At 43.8% G+C, this 21,774-nt stretch overlaps 1 protein-coding gene, 2 non-coding genes and 1 pseudogene across 7 annotated transcripts in view; 2 read left to right on the top strand and 2 right to left on the bottom strand.

Annotated features, from left to right (window-relative positions):
- ABHD6 (abhydrolase domain containing 6, acylglycerol lipase) overlaps positions 1 to 21,774 on the bottom strand; it is a 59,744-nt gene that overhangs the window by 3,833 nt on the left and 34,137 nt on the right. For all 5 annotated transcript variants that reach the window (XM_027121199.1, XM_027121196.1, XM_027121197.1 and 2 more), the window contains exons 4-9: positions 12,665 to 12,821; positions 10,930 to 11,043; positions 9,494 to 9,626; positions 5,811 to 5,968; positions 2,582 to 2,636; positions 2,274 to 2,374 (exon numbers count right to left, since the gene is read on the bottom strand). In XM_027121199.1, coding sequence (XP_026977000.1) covers positions 2,274 to 2,374; positions 2,582 to 2,636; positions 5,811 to 5,968; positions 9,494 to 9,626; positions 10,930 to 11,043; positions 12,665 to 12,821 — 718 coding nt within the window. The remainder of the gene's footprint in view (positions 1 to 2,273; positions 2,375 to 2,581; positions 2,637 to 5,810; positions 5,969 to 9,493; positions 9,627 to 10,929; positions 11,044 to 12,664; positions 12,822 to 21,774) is intronic.
- LOC113628176 (U6 spliceosomal RNA) lies at positions 7,922 to 8,026 on the top strand. The gene has a single exon (XR_003435914.1). It is a non-coding gene; the product is annotated as a U6 spliceosomal RNA (small nuclear RNA).
- LOC113628173 (U6 spliceosomal RNA) lies at positions 8,750 to 8,856 on the top strand. Its single transcript, XR_003435911.1, has one exon. It is a non-coding gene; the product is annotated as a U6 spliceosomal RNA (small nuclear RNA).
- LOC113628040 (nucleolar protein 56 pseudogene) lies at positions 12,830 to 15,996 on the bottom strand (annotated as a pseudogene).

Genomic DNA, 21,774 nt, shown 5'->3' with positions numbered 1-21,774 from the left:
ATCACCAGGACTTCCCTGGCAGCCCAGTGGTTGAGACTCTGTGCTTCCACCGCAGGGGGCATGGGTTCAACCTCTGGTTGGGGAACTAAGATCCCACATGCCACACAGCGTGGCCAAAAAAAAAAAAGTCCCCATCACCCAGTGGCAGAAAGACACTGTCCCTCTGAGGATGTGATATCTTATCACCCATGAGATAAGGGATATATGGCAGGGATATATAACCTGAATTTAATCGCGAGGAAACAGCAAACAAACTCAAATTGAGGAACATTTTGTAAAATAACTGGCCTGCCCTCTTCGAATATCTCAATGTCACGAAAGATAAAGACAGACTGAGGGAAACATTTCATATTAAAGGAGATGGAAGAGACATGACATGCAGTATGTGATCCTGGTTCAGGGGGCAGGAGGAGGGGTCTACGTAGGACGTTATTGAAACAACAAATACATTTGGAATATGGACTGTAGATTAGTTAAAAGCTATCGCATCAATGTTAAGCTTCCTAAATGTGACAACGTACTGTGATTACGTGAGAGAATATCCTGGTTTGCAGTAAATACACCTTGAAATATTGGGGGTAAAGGTACATAATGTAAGCAACCTACTCCAAATGGTCCAAAAATACATATTTCTAGATCTATCTAGATGAGGATGGTGAAGCCAGTGTGGCAACTGTTCAAAAGTTGGTAATAAATAAGATGTGGTACACACATACCACGGAATGACACTCAGCAATAAAAAGGAACAAACTGCTGGCATATGCAACAATACGGATGAACCTCCGAAACATTACGCTGGAGTGAAAGAAGCCAGACGCAGAAGACTACATGCAATACGATAGCATTTTATGAAAATTCCAGAGAACTATATTCTAGGCAAAACGACAGAAACAAACAACAGATCAGTGGTTGCATGGGGCTGGGATAGGAATGGAGATTAACTGCAAATGGGCAAGAGGGAACTCTGGGGAGTGACAGAAGTGTTCTACGACTGGGCTGCAGTGGGGTGCACAAGGTGAATTTTACAGCATGTGAATTATATTTCAATAAAGCAGTTAAAACAGATGAGACGTGGTAAAGCAATATAGGAGTGCTCTGTACTATTTCTACAATTCTTCTATAAATTTGTCATTATTTCAAAATAAAATATTTTAAAAAATAGAATGAGTACATCTGTATGGGCTGATATGAAGTGATTTCCAAGGTATATCTTTCTTATATATGTGAACTAAGGTGCAAAATAGTATATATATAGCATGTTTGAAAAACTTACAGATAAACTTATTTACGCATATTGATATATGCTTAGAATAGGAACGGGCAAACAATGGTCCCCTGCCCGTTTTGTGACTAAAGGTTCACTGGAGCTCTGCCTGCCATTTGTCTGCATGTCCCCACGTCTGCTTTTGCAACACACAGCACAGTTGAGTAGATGTGACAGAGAACTTATTGCCAGCAAAGTTGCAAATATTTACTACCAGGCCCTTTACAGAAAACGTTTGCCAACTCCTGCCTTAGAAAATTTAAGAAATATACACAAGACTGTAAGTGTGGCCTCAAAGAAATGGGAATTGGGATCTGGAATGTTAAAGAGACCAAGTTCGCATTATAAATCTTTTTGTACTCTTTAAAGTTTTATGTACCATTTGATTATATGGCTTTGAGAAAAATAATTTGCAAAAATGATTTAAAATTGCCTTACGGGCTTCCGTGGTGGCGCAGAGGTTAAGAATCCTCCTGCCACTGCAGGGAACATGGGTTCAAGCCCTGGTCCGGGAAGATCCCACAGGCCGCGGAGCAACTAAGCCCGTGCGCCACAACTACTGAGCCTGTGCTCTAGAGCCCGTGAGCCACAACTACTGAAGCCTGCGTGCCTAGAGCCTGTGCTCTGCCACAAGAGAAGCCACCACAATGAGAAACCCGAGCACCACAATGAAGAGTAGCCCCCGCTTGCCGCAACTAGAGAAAGCCTGCATGCAGCAACGAAGACCCAACGCAGCCAAAAATAAATAAAAGAATAAAATAAATACATTTATAAAATAAAGCTTGTAAGTGTGTTTAAAAAAAAAAAATGGCCTTACATTTTAAGAGGTCAATGTCATTGCTCTCAGCTCACAGAATGATGCTCCCCGTGAACACTGGCACCTGAACCAGGTGTGTGCCACCTCTTCCTGGGATCAGAAACCAGCCAGGCTCCCGTTATAAATGACCTCTAGCTTCTCCTCAGAGCCCGGTGTGACTGACACAGGAGGTCACAGGGACACGCTACATACCTGGTCTTGTTTCCCCCAGATGATCTGCGTCGGGACCTTGATCTTGTCCATGTTCTGATGGAGGGAGTATCTCGACTTCTCACTGACGATCTCCAAAAACACTTTTGAGAGAAGGAAAATAAAGTGAGTGCATGCTGGGCTGTGCCGTGGACACCACCGAGTGTAGACAGTCTTTGAGTCTAAGCCACTGCTTTTTCCTTGAGGGGCCCCAGAAAACTATCAGTCTCAGAAATGTAAGAAAAAAGAGCCAGCCACCCATAAAGCTTGACTTGTCACACAAGCTCAGAGCTTAACGCAGGGCTACTTACGTTTTCGGTAGAAATTGTTATGAGGGATGCGGACGTCGACAAGGCCTTGCAGGATCTGAGGATAAATAACCCAAAGTCAGAAGGCAAGGGAAGATTCATAACCTCAGGCCTCACATGGGTCTGGGACAACGAAGGAAAAGAAGTCCAGAAGTTTAGGGTTCCAGCAGTTTAGGGCATTGTCAAGGTCTGTAGGGCCTGGTCCTCCAAATTCCCATGATGTACTATCATGCAATGTAATGGGGAGTCAGGTTCATAAGAGGCTTTTTTCTTTCTCATTAGAAAGGAACTGTGGTAATACTGTGAAGCCAAAGGTCCCCTGCGGCATGTAAAATACACCCGAGATGGCCTGATAGCTGCTTTACCTTTGAGAAAATCTCCGCTTAGCCTGAGACACAATCAGGATGGAAATAATATCAACTAATTATTCAGTAATACCCAATGCAAAACAGGTCTATTTAAAAAACATTAAACCATTGGGGGTGAAGGGCCTCTCAAACAATGAAGAAATAAACTATTGCGGAAATTGTGGGAAGGCTTCCAGTGTCCTGTGCTCATTGTGTGACACTGCCCTGGCCCTCCCTGCCGCAGGCTGTGAGGCAGCGGCACAGGTGGACAGGACAGGCCTCCGGGACCTGCGAGATGGGCCCAGAGAGGTACTGTGGCCAGAAGGAACACGGCCCGCCTCTTCCCCCGCCTCAGGGTTCTTGAGGTAGTGTCCAGGGCTCACATTAGCAGCCATCACTCCTCTCATCTCCCTGGGAATGGTCTGAACCCCTTAACTGCACTCTCAGGAGTCCTGTGCACTGACTGAAGTGGGAAGATCCTGCCGTAACTGCTCTGGACTAAAGTGCTGGAGCATGACAGAATCTGACTACTCGGGAAGTGGAAGCCCAGAGGTGAGACCAATGGCAAGCTGTCCAACACACAGTGCTGAGCATCAGACATTTTCTTTGTTCTACTACCTATCCTGCACTCATGCATCTATCCATCTTCCATCCATCCATCCTCCACCTACCCAACTACCCATCCATCCTGCATCTCTGACTCAGACATGCACATGTCTATCCATGTGTCCACTTATCCTGCATCTGCCCATCCATCCTCCATCACCTATCCATCCTGCACCTCTGAATCATATATGCATATGTCTACCCATGTATCCATCTATCCTGCATCCACCAATCCATCCACCCTCCATCCCTGCTGTCTCCAGACATTTTCCCATCCATCCAACCAAGCATGCAGCCATCCGGCTATTTTCACCATCCCTAAATCATTGATGCACGCACATACATCAGTTCATGCATCAGTTCACGCATCCATCTATCCTGTATCTTCCTACACATCCATTCTCCATCCCTACATTATCCTGGCTTCCTCCCATCCATTGACCCATCAAATCTATACCTAGGAGCTACCTCATGCAAGAACAGCCAAAGACAGAGTCCTTGCTCTTACAGAGGTAAGAATGGAAGACACAAACAAGCAAACAGACGACCATAACACAATGTGACGCAATGGGCTGAGTGCTCGGGTGCTCCAGAAAAGACTTTGGGACCTGCGTTTATTTTCTCCCAGTGTTTTCACATCCCTGACAACTCAAAACATGGAAATTTCTAAAACCCTGTTTGGCCACTCTATTCTGGAAAGAGATAAGTGGAGAGTGGATCAGTGCAATGTCACGACTGAAAAGAGGATTTCATGGAAAGAACATACCGCAGAAATCTGATTCTGGGTGCTTCCTCAGAGATGGGCCACACCCATGCATGAGTCATGTTCACAACTTCTAAATAGAACCCATTCTCTCAACTCCTAGGAGGACCCACCCCACCCTGAGGCAGGGTCCAGTTCCTGCAACAGAGTGAGATAATTTGCCGTTGTGAGGTCTCAGCCTCAGACTCTCTTGGTTTTCCCCACACAACCTCATTTAGACCCAAGACCTTTAATATCATCATTGGCTGATGGCTTTAACTGTACAACTCCAGCCCAGACTTTCCTCAGCTCCACCTGTAGAGCCAACTGTCTACTTGACACCTGCACTTGATGGTCTCACAGGGAACTTGAACTTCAAACATCCAAAATGCAGCTCTTAGCTTATCGCTCAAGCCCACCATCCGTCTCCTTCTCTTACTCAGAAGACACTACCTTTACCCAACTGAAGTACCAGGAAGTCACCTGGGACTCCTCACCTTCCCTCATCCTTCATTCCAATTTGCCAGTTAAGTCCTGTCTTCTTCCTTCCAAAGCTTCTCCGGCCTTGTCTCCACTGCTACCACCCCAGTCTACACCACCCTCATCTCCAAGCCACAACAGCACCCTAATGGGTTTCTCTGCTTCTGTCTGTGCTCACCTACAATTCTTCAGTGTTTCTCTTATTGTACTTAGAAAAACTCCAGTCTCCTTCCCATAACCTATAAGGTCCTATATGATCTAGCCCAGTGGTTCTCAAAGTGGTTCTTGGGAGTCCAAGACGTCAAACTATTTTCATAATAACACTAAATGTCACTTGTCTTTTTCACTTTTATTCTCTCTAAAGCATACTGATGTTCAGAGCCTACATAATGAGGGATAATGTCATCATTCTGAAGGCTAATGAAATAAGTGCTGTGTATCTTTGTGTTTTAAGTTTTTCTGAGTTTTAATTTCTAATATGGTAAATATCAATAGTTATAACTTCTATAAACAAATGCTCGTCGGGGTTCTCAATAATTCTTATGAGTGTAAAGGGGTCCTGAGATTTTTTAAAACATGAGACTCTCTGATTCAGCCCCAGAATCCCTTTCCAACCTTTTCTCACCCCATTCTTTCCCTCACCCTCTGGGCTCCAGTCACTCTGGCCTCCTTCCAGAATCTTGAATTGACTGTGTTTTATCCATCGCTGCCGATGCTGCTGTCTCACAGAGGCTTATCAAAGCTTCTCTGGCCTCCCCTGTTTTCAATCACTGCACCATCTTCATTTCCTCTATAATACTTATTACAATTTGTAATTATTCATCTTCTTGTTAATTGTCTGCCTCCCCCACTGGCCTGCATCTGCCCAGGGACTTTCTCTGACTTATTTACTCCCCACGGTGCTCAAGCACAGTGCCGGATACATCATGGGCATGATACAGATACTTGTTGAATGAATGAACAGATGAGTACAAGGCAGGAACGCAAGGAGAAAGCAGGTACTGGCAACCTGAGCCCTGGACAGAGGGCAGGCACACTGCTGCTGAGACCACGTTACCTGCTGGGGCACCCTGAAGCGGACATAGGAGCAGAGCTGGAGCATTTCACTCATCTCTTCTGGAGTGGATGGGATCAAGGGAATCTTCTCTACGGCGGCCGACTCCTGCAGTTCTTTGAGCCGTTGTACAAATTGATTATCAGTCGAGTACTGCAGACCTGTGGGATTCAAACCAAAACAGCTTGGCAATATATCTACCTTCTTACCAAACCCCATTTTATATAGAGAACTTCCCGTATCAGCCCAGAACTAATATATTCCTGGTGTTTTTCACCAGTAGATTTCTTTTTCATTGGTACCGACATCCTTGCTCAAAGTCAGAACCACACTGTGAGAAACATAGAAAAAAATTCTTCAGAATATTTTGGGGGCTCGTTACTCAAACTGTGGTCCATGGACCAGCAGTACTGGGAGCCCATAAGAAATGCAGCATCTCAGCCTTTTCCCTAAGTCTCTTAAATCAGAATCTCACTAAAGTTGCCAGGGGATTCATACGTAGGATAGAGTTGAAGGAGCACCAGTCTACACTAAGACAGCTTGCCTGAGCCCCTTTCACATCTGTATGGTTGAGAGGAGACCTGGTGAAATGCATGACTGGACTGGAGCAACTGACTACTCCTTCCGTCTGCCTGGACCCACTTAATAATCTCTTATTTGGGGTCAATCCGTAAACACAGCGAGAATGAGTGCCCTTGTGAGCTGTCCCCCACATAGTCCCTCCTCCTCCAGGGGAGCATTAGGCGATCCTGAGCTGGAACAGCTCTCAGACTGACCGTTATTTTCTATCACCTGAAGCACAACACCAAGAGTTCACACGAGCTGACGCACACAGGAGGGTAAAACTAATTTCATTTCCAACACTGAGCAAATGTCTAGGTGTTTAACTTAGCTGAAGAGCTAGAGCTTTGCAAGAGAGGCAGTGGCATCCATACTGTGCCACAGAGATCCACACTTTATAAAACTCCTATGTTCAGCAACTCCTCTAAATCTAACATGGGTGTCGTGTGGCTCTCATGATGCCATGGCAGATTACATGATCTATTTCCTTCTGCTTTAAAAATAATCCTAAACTAAATGTCATATGGTATACCCTGAATTGGATCCTGGAACAGAAAAGGACATTTGTGGAAAAACTAATGAAATCCAACTAGGGTCTGGAGTTTAGTTAACAGTAAGGAACCCGTGTTGGTTTCCTAGTTGTGACAAATTTACTGAGGTTCATGAGCTATTAAAGGGGAGTACTGGGTGAAGGGCATGTGGGCCTCTCTGCACTATCTTTGCAACATTTCTGTACATGTAAAATTATTTCAAAGTAAAAAAAGCTTATCTTTTCATTTTCGTATACCAACAAATGTAATTCTAAACTTCTAATGGAAACTCCGGTATAAAACTCTTTCTCTGAGCAAATGAACATAAACTCAAAAAGACCTTCCGTAAGTGATTTAAGATCTGACCTTCCGTAAGTGATTTAAAATCTAAATAACCTTCCAGAGGGGCTATTCCTCCAATTCTCAAACTTTATAAGACTAAATGATTTCAGACACAGTGCTTGGGAAAAGGAGAAGAGAAAACCCTTTGGGAGCTTGCCTTTGATTTCAATGAGCTTAACAGACCTGAAAACTGAACTTTCAGAGTAAGTAAAAGATTTCAAAGGTAAATTCAGTTATGTTTCAGTGGAAGGTGTACAAGTTCAATTCATGGCTGGATTCTACCGGGTAAAGGAGGTAATGAGTATGAATCATATATAAAAGAGGTAGTGAATGTGAAAGGACTTCCCCCCAAAACCACAGCTTGGGCTCTGGAGTGAGACAGCCTAGGGTCAGTCCCTATCCTGGCTCCAGCACTAACGTAATTACTTCTATGTTCCCACCTATAAAATGGGCATACTAAATCGATCTGGGTAAGAATTACATATGTAAAAAGTCACTGAGATATACACTAAAAATCTGAACAATTTACTACGTGTAAACCACACTCCAATAAAGTACCGGGGGTGGGGAGGGGAGCAAGTGAAGGAAGAAAAGAGAAGAATTAAGATTTTTCTCACTAACACACTGTAAATCCAAGTTTGAAGGCTTATATATATTAAAAAAAATTTAAATCTAACCTTACTGCTCGCTTCAGGGGCATATATACTAAAATTGGAACAATACAGAGAAGATTAGCATAGCCCCTGTGCAAGGATGACATGCAAATTCATGAAGTACCATATTTTAAAAATAAAAATAAAAAAAATAAAAATCCAACTTCAGATCATAATTTCAGGGGACACGTTACAGCTCAAGTTGACATGAATACCTGTAAGAACAGAGAAACTAAAGTTTGTTGATTAAAACAAAAAAAATCTTGTGGGACTTCCCTGGTGGCGCAGTGGTTAAGAATCCACCTGCCAATGCAGGGGACACGGGTTCGAGCCCTGGTCTGGGAAGATCCCACATGCCGTGGAGCAACTAAGCCTGTGCGCCACAACTACTGAGCCTGTGCTCTAGAGCCTGGGAGCCACAACTACTAAGCCCCCGTGCCTAGAGCCTGTGCTCCACAACAAGAGAAGACACAGCAATGAAAAGCCCACACACCGCAAGGAAGAGTAGCCCCCGCTTGCCACAGCTAGAGAAAGCCCGCGTGCAGTAATGAAGACCCAACACAGCCAAAAATAAATTAATTAATTTAAAAAAATCTTATAATGAATAAAGATCTCTGAGTTTTCAGCAAAAAAAGGAAGAGGCACGATAATAGTACCTTCACCTCAGAAGGTTAAGGCAAGAATTAAATCCATATAAATCCATATAAATTCTTAGCTCATAAGAATTCAATAAATGTTGGGTGTTAATATTATCATTATATTTCAAAGTATTTAAATGTTGTAAAGTACTATACACATTTGCATTAACCCCCTCAAACTCTGTGGAACAAGGCTGGCTCTGTATTTTAAAACTCAAGCACTCGCTTCAGCAGCACATATACTAAAATTGGAACAATACAGAGAAGATTAGCATGGTCCCTGCTCAAGGACGACATGCAAATTCGTGAAGCGATCCATATTTTTCAAATGTAAAATAGATAGCTAGTGGGAAGCAGCCGCATAGCACAGGGAGATCAGCTTCGTGCTTTGTGACCACCTAGAGGGGTGGGATAGGGAGGGTGGGAGGGAGGGAGACGCAAGAGGGAAGAGATATGGGCACATATGTATATGTATAACTGATTCACTTTGTTATACAGCAGAAACTGACACACCATTGTAAAGCAATTATACTCTAATAAAGATGTTAAAATAAAATAACTCAATATGGTTATGATTATGGTTATACAACTATTGTATCTATCACTGAAGCAATCTGATTAGTATCTCTAAAATATTATCAAAAAGATGATTCTAAAAAAACAGTCAGGGCTTCCCTGGTGGCGCAGTGGTTGAGAGTCCGCCTGCCGATGCAGGGGACACGGGTTCGTGCCCCGGTCCGGGAGGATCCCACATGCCGCGGAGCGGCTGGGCCCGTGAGCCATGGCCGCTGGGCCTGTGCGTCCAGAGCCTGTGCTCCGCAGCAGGGGAGGCCACAACAGTGAGGGGCCCGCGTACCACAAAAAAAAAAAAAACAGAGCAGACATTGCCATTTATGTCTTCAGAGATTCAGACCCCGCTGTGCTCAAGTCACTCATAGGGTTATTTCAGCCTCGTAACTCACCAGCAGGGCACACAAGAGACAGGCTGCAGACATCTGATGGGTAGTGAGCAGCATACACCCCAGCCACGTGGCCGCCCATGGAGGTGCCTATCAGGTGGAAGGGTTTTTTGTTCAGCTTGAGGCATTCTACAAACTAGGAAGGGAAATGAGAAAGAGGCTTGGTTATACAGCTGTGGACAATGACAACGGTGATTACAGAGTAGAAAACCTCTGTACTTCCTATGGGGACAAGTGAAAAGGACTGTTGATGAAAGGGAATCTGGAATCTACTGGATCTATTATCCAGATGAGCCCTGTTACATGCATGTACTTCTCTTTACCTGACACAGGTTACTGAAGGGTCATTTGTAAGTATAAAATCAACAAGGATTCTCCTAATTCATCAGTCAGCAAACTTTTAAAATAAAGGTTCCGAGAGTAAATATTTTCTTGGGAAAATTTTTGTGGGCCACATGACCTCTGTTGCAGCTATTCAACTCTCCTGTCGTAGCACAAAAGTAGCTAAAGACAACATGTTAACGAGTGAGTGTGGCTCAGTCCCAGTAAAACTTACCTTACAAAACTCGGTGGCAGGCCAAACAGAGCCCACGGGCCACAGTTTGCTGACTGTTGCCCTAATTTACAGGCCTTCCCATCCATCCAAGCATCCATTCAGATAACGATCCACCCATCCGTCTATTCAACCATCCAACCATTCATCCAACCATCCATCCAACTTTCCATCTATCCAACCATTCAACCAACTATCCACCCATCTGCCCATTCACCTAAAAAATATTTACTGGATGTCTATTATGTACAAGGAACTATGGTCAGCTGCTGAGGATACAGCAAAGAGTCAAAGAAACAAGGTTCCTGACCTCAACAGAATACACAGTTCAATGGGGGGAGAGGGGCAGGCATGAAATAAATATCCTCAACTGGGGAAAATATGTCAATTTGAAGCTTATGAACCACTAAATTTTGAAATAGTTCATGAGCCCCAAGACCTTGAAAGCCCAGGCAGAGGGGGCTGAAGATAGATACTAAATTAGAACAAAATGCAAAGAGCACCCTCCCCATCCTCTACAAGTAGGCAGACATGCTGTTATTGTCATCATGGAGCTGGTAAGCAGAAAAATAGACTCTAAAAAATGAAGTGGTCTTGAGGAATTCTAAACTCCCTTTCTGAAGAGCTGAGAAAACGCCCAGATGGCATTTCCTTAGAAACAACTGCAATAGGCTTAGAGGAGAACAGCCTGCAATAAGCCCTGGTCCTCCACAGCTGGCCGAGGACACCACTGGGCTGCTGCCATTTTGTTTGCAATTACTTGCAGACAGGATGCATTGGAGAATGGTTGAGTCAGAACGGAACTCCCTTGCCTGCTCTTCAGACTCGGGCATGCAATAGTGGGCAAGACCCACCTGGGCAATCTTTGGTGGAGCCTCCTGCTTACCTGGTGTATCCTCTTGACTTGTCCATCTATGGACAGATCATCCAGGGAGGAGCGGGTGGTGCCCTCATGTCCTGGCATGTCCACGCAGACCAAGTGTAGGTTCTTTGGAAGGAACTGAGGATACACAGGCACAGACTGTCAGTACGTGCAGTGTAGAACATGTCTGCCCATTTTTCTGGGGAGGCTACCCCTACTTACCAAGTGACCTGGACAGCCACTCCCTGGGAGGTTATGAACCTGGACCACCCAGTATCTTACCCTAGTAACATCTGACGTGAATAAACATTGCCAGTAGCCTTCTAGGGAGCAGGAACCCCCCAAATCTAATACAGAAATGGAAGGGGACTCGGGGGAATGACTGGAAAAGGGGGACAAAGGTCAGGGTAGCAGGCCTGCGTCCTTTGCTCTTTCTTGACACCAGCTGGCAGGTACTACATCCTTCTCCTTTCCCTCACCCCTTCCACGCTTAACTCTAGTCACGCAGCCACTGACTTGGGACTATAAGGGATAGTTCTGCTCTCCCAGAGTCCTGTCCAGCTCCAGAGCCCACGGGAGCAATGCTTTTCCTAAGAACCATGTCTGATCGTCCTAATTCTGGTTTCAACTTTTTTTTTTTCCTGCATTAGGTCTAATTCCTAGGGTATTTTTATCCTAAACACCTTCTTCCATTTAAATATGTGCCACATTTAACCAGGAATCTGAGAAACATCTGTTATCAATAAACAAATATCCAGTTATATGAAAGATGGAGACAGCAAGTGAGAGGTTCATTAAGGCATGAGGATGACTGTCCTCATAGTGAGATTTGGAAATAAGAACACAAGGAAGGGGCTTCCCTGGTGGCGCAGTGGTTGGGAGTCCACCTGCCGATGCAGGGGACACGGGTTCATGCCCCGGTCCGGGAGGATCCCACATGCCGTGGAGCGGCTGGGCCCGTGAGCCATGGTCACTGAGCCTGCGCGTCCGGAGCCTGTGCTCCGCAACGGGAGAGGCCACAGCAGTGAGAGGCCCGCGTACTGCCAAAAAAAAAAAAAAAAAAGAAAAAGAACATAAGGAAGCAGAGGATGTATGAGCCTTTTCCTCCTGGTGTGAAGCATACTTGGGGTCATCTGGGTATGGTCCTGCTTGAGGTGGGAGCCTGGGGTGCTTCCCTCCCAAGACCTCTCCCAGCCCCCATCTTCACCAGCTGTTCATTCTCACCAGTAAAGCAAGTTGCCACACCCAAGTAAACCAGGACAGAAAGGGAGTGATTTGGAAAACTATCCCAGAAAGCTGCCAGATCAAGACTGTTTCTCTAAAGGGCTAAGGAAAAGAAAAAGCAGAAATAGAAGGAAGACGGAAGGAGATGGGGAGGGGAGAAGGAGAAACAGAAAAGGGAGGAGGAGGGGCAGGAAGAGGAGAATCTTGGAGTATAAAAAAACAAGTGAGTTTTTAAAAGCTGGATCTTGATAGTCATGACAGGCCTGAGATGAAGCTGAGTGTCAGGAATCTTCCCTAAGAAATACTCATACGGTGAAATGATTTTTAAGGCACAGATTTTACAAATAACATTCAATTCAGTAAATTTTGTCTGATAAAAGGATCTGAATAATATACTGCATTAATTTTAGGATGATTTGAGCCACAGTTCTGGGTTCCCCCTGCTTTCTACCCCTGCTGATGACATCGTGTCCAAGTGGAAACCTCTTCCTGACTGAGTGACACCCTCTGAAGAGAGAAGGCTCTAGGACTGCACCTTGACCACGCTGAGCCACATGTCCTTATGGGCAGAGAATCCGTGGAGCATGAGGATGGAAGGCTTGTTCCCAGGCCTGCCGCGGAAGGAGTAACAGAACTGATAGTCTTCGTGGCGCACATAGCGCACCTGCATGCCCAGTGCCCTCCGCCAGTACCTGGGGACAGAAAATACAGGCAAGTCAAAGTCATTGAGCTCCAGAGAAGCAGCTTCGGGAGGGGGACTCTGTATAGCCTCACTCTGAAGTAAGACCAACACTTTTCCCAGCCCTCATCCTCCACGCAGGTCTCTGGAGCCCCCAGAGCTTCACCCTCAAGGAGCACTAAGCCAAACCATTCCAGAAAGCACCTTACATGAATATTCTGTAAGTAACATGTATATATGTTACTAAGCAGTCTATTAGAAAGGGAAAAGGGGGTGTTTTCTTAAGAAGCATGACACATAATAACCCTTTATTAACATGAATTTCTAGCAGTTTTGAACCGCAGTGCAAAGAAGGAGCAGGCAATGGGACCTCACTGGGTGTCTGACTTGAGCCCTTTCTCTGCCTTGCTTCTTTGAGCTTCACAGAATTGGAAACGGCTGGTGGTAAGGCTGGGAAGGACTCCAGAAATGCCAAGACAAAGGTGGTTTCCCCTCGAAGACAGCCAGCTTGCGGTTCCTGGTGGGCCATGTTCATTGACACCTGAAATCTGGGACGAGCAGCTGTGGACGTGCAGGCGTCAGTGACTCTGGGTACAGGGCAGTCGCCCTGGAGTCCTAGAGGACCTCACTGCAGAGGTACTTTAATTGGAAGGAAATGCATCAGAAGACTTAAAGGTAAAGTGTGTTACCTCTTGTCACCTACAACTCGCTACTCATGGAGATGAAGAATCGGACTCATCAAGGCTGCACTTGCTGGCGGTGGTGTCATTCCACATCCACAAATCTCTGGATGGCAAGAAAGGGTAACAGGAGGCTGTCTGATGGATGCCTGGATTCCTTATTGTCTCAGGACTCAACATACCTCACAGCTGTCCAGTGTGGGTGATTCCAGTGACTGCTGTGAAAAACACTACTTGGCCTATTTGTAATTCTATTTGAGCAAGCTGGAAGTTTAATTAGCCTTTCAACCAACCAAATTTCTGCATTTGAGTCTTAACCTTATTTATTTATCTATTCTTGTGAAATTGTTTTTATTGGGATACAGGAGATGGGATGGGAAGTATCCCTGCAGGTTACGCCCCACCAGGGAAAGGTCCATTCTAATCATCCTGGGGGAGCTGTTGGAACTTTTTCATTCCTTGGAACTGCTGCTCTTGCTGCCAGCAGCCTCCTCCGGTCCACAGCTTACAGCTCCTCCTTGGAGAATTTCCTCTTTTTCTTTGGGACACTCTTGTTTTCTGACTCTTCAGGGTCACTAACTGGTTCCTCTTTGGGGAAAGATTTCTTCCTCTTGGGAAGATTTCCACTGCCGGCTGTCTCTTCAGGATCACTACTAACTAGCTCCTCCTTGGAAAAAGATTTCTTTTTCTTGGGTTTGGAGAAAGAGACCGACGAATCTTCCGTGCCATTCTCCTGAGAAGCCTCCTGGGGCTTTCACTTTCTTCTTTTTGGGTCTTGCACTTGTCTGCTTGCACTCCCCCTGAGCACTGACGCTGTTTTCTGAAGATGCAAGGGGAACTGCAGCCAGCTGTTCTTTTCCTTCTTGAAGCGTTTCTTCTCCTGTTTCTCCAGCTTCCTAGTAATCTCAGCGGTGGCTTCCTCTGCCTGAACCATTGCCTCCTTCATGACATCCAGATTCTTTCATGGAATCTCTCCAGTCTCATAGAAGGACAGCTGCTCCTTGACTTGTTCTTGAAGCTTCTCCACAAATACACTTGAGGGCACCTGAGAGAAGCAATCAATTTATGAGGATATACTGCATTTGCTGGCCAGGTATTGGGAGATGCAGCCTTTGTTCTTAGCAGCTGCCTGGCCAATGAACGTGGAGTGGAAAATCAGACCATATTTTGGGGTGTTATCCCTTGTCTTCTGGGCTCTGGAAATGTGGTCCCTTTGCTGGGCCCAGGGAATCACTCAGACACAAGGACCGGCCATCAGAGTTTTAACCATATTTAAGTGTTAGTGTGGTTTCAAAGAAGCTATTCATTCTCAAGTATTGGATTTTGATTGAGTTGACTGCTTAAAAAAAAAAAACTGTTTGGATTTTAATTGTGATGCAGAATTTATGGTAACAAACATTTGGTTTTGTACAGACATAATTTCCACTATGGTGGATAAGCTTGATAAAAGGTCATACGCCCTCCCCTGCCTTCCACTCCAGATATATTTTTCCTAGAGACTCTGACAGTGAGAACTTGTTTCATAAGAATTATCTCATCAGTCCTCTGGTTTTATTCCTTACAACATATGGCAGCTGGTTGAAAGCTCAGCTTCTGTTGGTTACATAAGACTTGGCAGTGCTGGAGTTTGGCCTGAAACTGATTTCAATATGAAATTACCATCTAAACAAATTGAACTCCCTGCATGAAGAATCTCTCTAAGATGAAAGATAATTAATTCAATCAGAGATTCACTTTGTGGTATACTTTGCACCAAAGAGGTAGCCAAGTCTTACAATAGCAAATAGCCTAAATGGACCAACTTTAACCCTTTGTGTAAAATAAAGGGAGAGGGAGATGAGGATATATATTCATATTTACTCATACCTGCATACAAAATGCATGGGAGCATATACAAGGTACTATTAAAATGAGTATCTGGAGCGGAGGTGGGAAATACTGTGAGAAGTAGGTGGAGAGGGAACAGCGGTGGGAGGCAGACTTACCATGCTTTTTTTAGTACTTTTTCAATGAATATATTGCCTATTGAAAACATTAAAGATACAATAAAACTGGCTAGCTTAACAGCTCTTCTTATGACAAAACATACATATTTCATGATATCAAATATGATACAGTAACATGAATTTGTTCACTCATTCATATCCCAGCTCATTCATTTACTGGCTATATGATCGTGAAACGCAATTTCCTCATCTATAATATGGGAAAATGTTGCATTCTACTAAGGATATATATGGTTAAGATTAAAAGAGATAATCCATTACAAAGTCTGGTTCAATGCCCAACACACGGGAAATATTCAATAAATGGTAGTTTTATTATTATATAAAAAAGATTTTGTCCTTCAAATATATCATTTGCCAAAATTCCAGGGAAAATTGTGGAAAATTTTGTGACAAATATTATAGCCATATAAGTGGAATCATTTTTTCTTTGGTGTCTGGCTTATTTCACTTAGCATAATGTTTTCAAGGTTCATCCATGTTGTACCCTACATCAGAATTGTATTCCTTTTTAAGGCTGAATAACATCCCATTGTATGTATATACCACATTTTGTTTATCATTCATCTATTGATGGATATTTGGATTGTTTCCATTTTTTTGGCAATTGTGTGTAATGCTGCTATGTACATTGGTATATAAGTATCTGTTTGAGTCCTTGCTTTCAATTCTTTGGGGTATAGAAGTACAATTGTTGGATCACATAGTAATTCTGTGTTTAACTTTTTAAGGAACCACTAAACTTTTCCACAGTAGTTATACCACTTTACATTTCTACCAGCAAAGCACAAGGGTTCCAGTTTCTCTACATCCTCACCAACACTTGCTATTTTCCATTTTTTTAATAATAGCCATCCTAATGTGTGTGTAGTATATCGCTGTGGTTTTCATTTGCATTTCCCTAAGGACAAGGATGTTGAATATACATTTCTTTTTATTGAGATATAATTTACATACCATAAAATTCACCCTTTTAAATGGTACGACTGAGGTGTTTTTAGTATATTCACAAAGTTGTGCAACCATCACCACTAATCCTGGAACATTTTTATCAAAAAGAAACCTGAGTGCAGAAATAGAGACAGATGTAGAGAACAAACATATGGACACCAAGCGGGGAAAGGGGGGTGGGGTGGGATGAATTAGGAGATTAGGATTGACATATATACACTAATATGTATAAAATAGATAACTAATGAGAACCTGCTGTAGAGCATAGGGTACTCTACTTCACTTCACTGTATACAGCAGAAATTAACACAACATTGTAAAACAACTATATCCCCAGAAAAGCAAATCCTTCTCGCCATTAAGGTAATAGTTGTAAACTAAGTTGACAGCTGTAAACTAAGTTCCCACTTCTCCATTCTCTGGCCATTGAATAAAGCTTGCACTGCTTCAATCTCAAAAAAAAAAGAAACCCAACTGAACTATATACTTACAAATAGTTAAAAAGGTAAATTTTATATTGTGTATATTTTACCACAATTAAAATAGAAAAAGAAAGAAATCCATACCCATGAGCACTCACTCACCATTCTCCTCTGCAGCTACTGGCAACCACCAGTTTACTTCAAGTCTCTATGCATTTGCCTATTCTAGACATTTCCCATGAATGGGTTCATTCAATATGTGGCCTCTTGTGTCTGGCGTATTTCACTTAGAGTGTTTTCAAGTTCATCCATTATAGAATATATCAGTATTTTATTCCTTTTTAAGGCTAAATAATATTCCATCATATGGATATGCCATATTTGTTTATCCATTCATCTGTTGATGGACATTTGGGTTGTTTCCACTTCTGAGCTATTAGGAATAGTGCCACTATGAACATACATATACAAGTTTTCCTATGGACATATGTTTTCTGTTCTCTTGGGTGTTCACAGTTCATGTAGGAGTAGAATTCCTGGGTCATATAGTAGCTTTTAAAAAAAAAACCTTTTGAGGAACTGCCAGACTGTATTCCAAAGTGGTTACATCATTTCATATTCTCCACTAGCAGTATATGAGGGATCCAATTTCTCTACATCCTTCACTGTTATTTTTTAGAGAAACTTTCAATGTAAGTATAAATAATACAGAAAAGTACACATATTATAAGTGTACAGCCTGATGAATCTGCACAAAGTGAATGAACCCATTATCTGCCACCCAGATCAAGGTCTAGACTATGACCAGCATCCCAGATATCCACCTCATGCCCCTCCCCATTAATACCTCCTAAAGGTAACCACTACCTCATTTTCAAACAGGAGAGTTCTGCATGTTTTAGAATTTTATCATACAATAAGTTCTTATTTGTATCGGACTCCTTCCACTCAATATTATGTTTGTAAGGATCATTCATGTTGTAAAATGTAGCATTACTTCTTTCCATTTTCATAGCTATATAGTACTCCATTGTGTGAATAATGGTATGACTATACCTCAATTCATTTATCTATTACAGTATTAATGGACATTGGGTATTTCCAGTTTGGAGGTGTTATAAATGGAGCTGCTATGGAACATTTTTGTATATATCTTTTGATCAATACATATACACAATTCTGTTGGGTGAAATCAGTGGGTCATTTTGTCAAACGGTTTTCCAAAGTGGATGAACCAGTTTACACTTCAGTCAACAATACACCAGATTCTAGTTGTTGCAAATCTGTAGTGGGGTAATAGTATCCCGCTAGAATTCATGTCCACCTGGAAACCGTGAATATGACCTTATTTGGAAATAGGGTCTCTGCAGATGTAGTCAAGTTAAGTTGAGGTCATAGTGGATTAGGGCTGGCTTCAAATCCAATGCAACTGGTGTCCTTATAAGAGAGAAATTAGGACACAGAAACACACAGAAGGAAGAACACCATGTGAAGACAGAGGCAGAGACTGGAGTAACACAACTACAAGTCAAGGAATGCCAAGGGTTGCTGGCAACCAGTAGACGCTAGGGACGGGGAAATGGAACAGATCCTCCCTCAGAGAGTCCAGAAGGAACCAACCTTGCCAGCACTTTGGTTTAGTATTTCTAGCCTCCAGGGCTGTGAGAGAATAAATTTCTGTTGTTGAAAGGCACCCAGTTTGTGGCAATTTGTTACAGCAGCCCTAGGGAACTAATACAACATCCTTGCCAATACTTGGAATTGTCAGTCAGCCCTTTTCATTTTAGCCATTCTGATGGGTGTGAAATGGTATCTCACTGTGGTTTTAATTTGAATATCCCTTAGGGCCAACAAAATTGATCATCATTTCACATGTTTATTGGCCATGATCTCCCCATCTTTAGGTCAAGTGTATATAATACGACATAACCGTGGGAGTGATATTTCATCATACTCACAGGTTCTGGGGATTATGGAGGTAGTTCTTGGTGGGGCTGTTTTAGTAATTCTACCTGCCAAAGGGGTCAAGTTTGACTTTTTTGAGGATGGATATCTAGTTAACCTAGTCCCCTTTCCCTGCTGCAGAGCAGTGCTACCTGTCACAATTCAAGAGACCGTATCTAGGTACACCTGCTACCGGACTCTCCTGTCCCGTTGGTTTATTTGTCCTTTGTGCCAATTTCACCGTCTTGACTGCTATTGCTTAATAATTAGTCTTGATAGCTGGTAGTGTAAATCATCTAATATTGTTCTCCTTCAAGACTGTCTCGCTTAATTTTTTTTTACTTTTTTTTTTTAATTTTTATTTATTTTTATCTTTGGCTGTGTTGGGTCTTCGTTTCTGTGCGAGGGCTTTCTCTGGTTGCGGCAAGCGGGGGCCACTCTTCATCATGGTGCGTGGGCCTTTCACTGTCGCGGCCTCTCTTGTTGCGGGGCACAGGCTCCAGACGCGCAGGCTCAGTAGTTGTGGCTCACGGTCCTAGTTGCTCCACGGCATGTGGGATCTTCCCAGACCAGGGCTCGAACCTGTGTCCCCTGCATTGGCAGGCAGATTCTCAACCACTGCGCCACCAGGGAAGCCCTGTCTTGCTTAATTTGGCTCTTTGCTTTTCCTTATAAATGTAAGAATCAGTTTATTAAATTCCATAAGAAAAAAACCTGCTGGGATTTTAAAACGTGTGTACACTGAATCTACAGGTCACTGTAGGGAAATCTGACATCTCTCTATTGGAAAGTCTTGCAACTCACAAATATTGTCTATCCCCTCCATTAATTTAGGTTGCTCAAAATTTCTCTCACTAATACTCTGTAGTTTTCTGAGTAAAGGCTTTGTACATAGTTCTTTAGATTTATTCTTAGGTATTTTATATTTGTTGATACAAGATATTTTCATTTTCTATTTGTTTGTTGCTATTATATAAGAATACAACTGATTTTTGTTTACTTATCTTGTATTTAGCAATCTTGCCAAATTCACATTTATTTATTTATTTTTGGCTGCTTTGGGTCTTCGTTGCTGTGCACGGGCTTTCTCTAGTTGTGGTGAACGGGGGCTAGCCTTCGTTGTGGTGCACAGGCTTCTCATTGCGGTGGCTTCTCTTGTTACAGAGCATGGGCTCTAGGCACACGGGCTTCAGAAGTTGTGGTGTGTGGATTCAGTAGTTGTGGCTCGCGGGATCTAGAGTGCAGGCTCAGTAGTTGTGGTGCACGGGCTTAGTTGCTCTGCAGCATGTAGGATCTTCCCGGACCAGGGCTCGAACCCGTGTCCCCTGCATTGGCAGGCAGATTCTTAACCACTGCGCCACCAGGGAAGCCCCTCACATTTTTAATTTTAACAAATTATCGATAGATTCTTCTGGACTTCCTACGTACACAATCATGCCATCAGAAACAACATCAGTTTTGTTTCTTCTTTTCCAATTATCCTCTTCTCTCTCTTATATGTATGATTTCTTATCTTTTTTTTTTTTTTTTTTTGCGGTACACGGGCCTCTTACTGTGTAGCCTCTCCCGTTGCAGAGCACAGGCTCCGGACGCGCAGGCTCAGCGGCCATGGCTCACGGGCCCAGCCGCTTCGCGGCATGTGGGATCTTCCCAGACCGGGGCACGAACCCACGTCCCCTGCATCCGCAGGCGGACTCTCAACCACTGCACCACCAGGGAAGCCCCGGTGAACAGTTTTGACAGTTTAGAAAACGAAAGCCAGAGCAGCCCCTGATGTCACCCACAGTGGCCACGGCATCTCCAGTGTGGCTGCCTGTGGATTCTCACAGCCACGTGTTTGCCATCTCCTGAAGGAGCTATCACAGTCCCCATCTCTGTGGAACTGTGCTAGCCATGCTCCAGGGACACTTAGACCCAGAGAGAATTCTCTGAAGGCTGGCTGTGACCCACCGGGGGGTCTGTGCCCCTGAGGAACTCAGAAGACCTAGAGGGAAGTCCAGGCGAGAGTGCCCCGAGATGCCTTCCTCATACCCATATGCTCACTCGGCAGCGTGGCTTGGGGTATCAGGGATGCCCAGCTACCTCTACTGCCTGCTGTTCCTGTTCACATCGCAATCCTGAAAATTAACTTGGCTAAGCCAGGTCTGCAGGGTGAACCTATGGGTGGTCATTACGGGCAGCTGAGTAAATGAAGGCCTTTGCAGGAGTAGCTGTGGTTAAGGGACATTAAGTGACTCACAGCAAAGCTGCTCATCCTATGACAACCACTGTGAAAGTGTCACTTGCAGTGAGGTGATGTGAAGCAAACAGGCTGTGCGTTTCAGTGGGGTGGGGGAAGCCGCTCACAGGAATTCCAGCGACTCTGCAATGGCATTACAGGTGCTATTACCGTAATCACAGCCCCTCTGCCACAGCGCTACCCGGCATAATCCCAAAGGATTTCTAGGATTTTCATCCTCCCCAGCCAACTGGGTTTCTTCTTGGCCTGTGTGGCTGAGTTCACAAAATAAAGAGATCTGTGTTCATCCTCCAGCTACAGCTCTGAGTGAAGTGACAGGCATGGGCAGGCTTTAAGGTCACCTGCATCTGCGCTGTCAAATAATAAAGGACTGAATGTTCTCTGTGGGGCCTCTCTGGGTTTTGGTGGTATTACTTGTTCATAAGAGTGAATTATTTGCTATGAGGCATTATTCATAATAGCAAAAAGTGGAAACAACGCAAACGTCCATTTGGATAAATAAAATGTGGTATAACCATACAATGGACCATTATTCAGCCATCACAATGAACAAAGTACAGATAGACGCTGCAGCATGGGTAAGCCTTGAAAAGCGCAAGCCAGACCCCAAAAAACACAAATCGTACGATCTCGTTTATATGAAGTGTCCACAACAGGCAAATCCAAAGAGACAGAAGGTAGATTACTAGTTACCAGGGGATGAAGAGAGGAGAAAACTGGGAGT

The sequence above is a fragment of the Aethalodelphis obliquidens genome, unplaced genomic scaffold (assembly GCF_003676395.1).
Source record: "Aethalodelphis obliquidens isolate GAN/ISIS:26980383/991018 unplaced genomic scaffold, ASM367639v1 scaffold22, whole genome shotgun sequence".
NCBI lineage: Eukaryota > Metazoa > Chordata > Mammalia > Artiodactyla > Delphinidae > Aethalodelphis > Aethalodelphis obliquidens.
The sequence above is the reverse complement of the archived record's forward strand: the minus strand, read 5'-3'. Positions and strand labels throughout refer to the sequence as shown.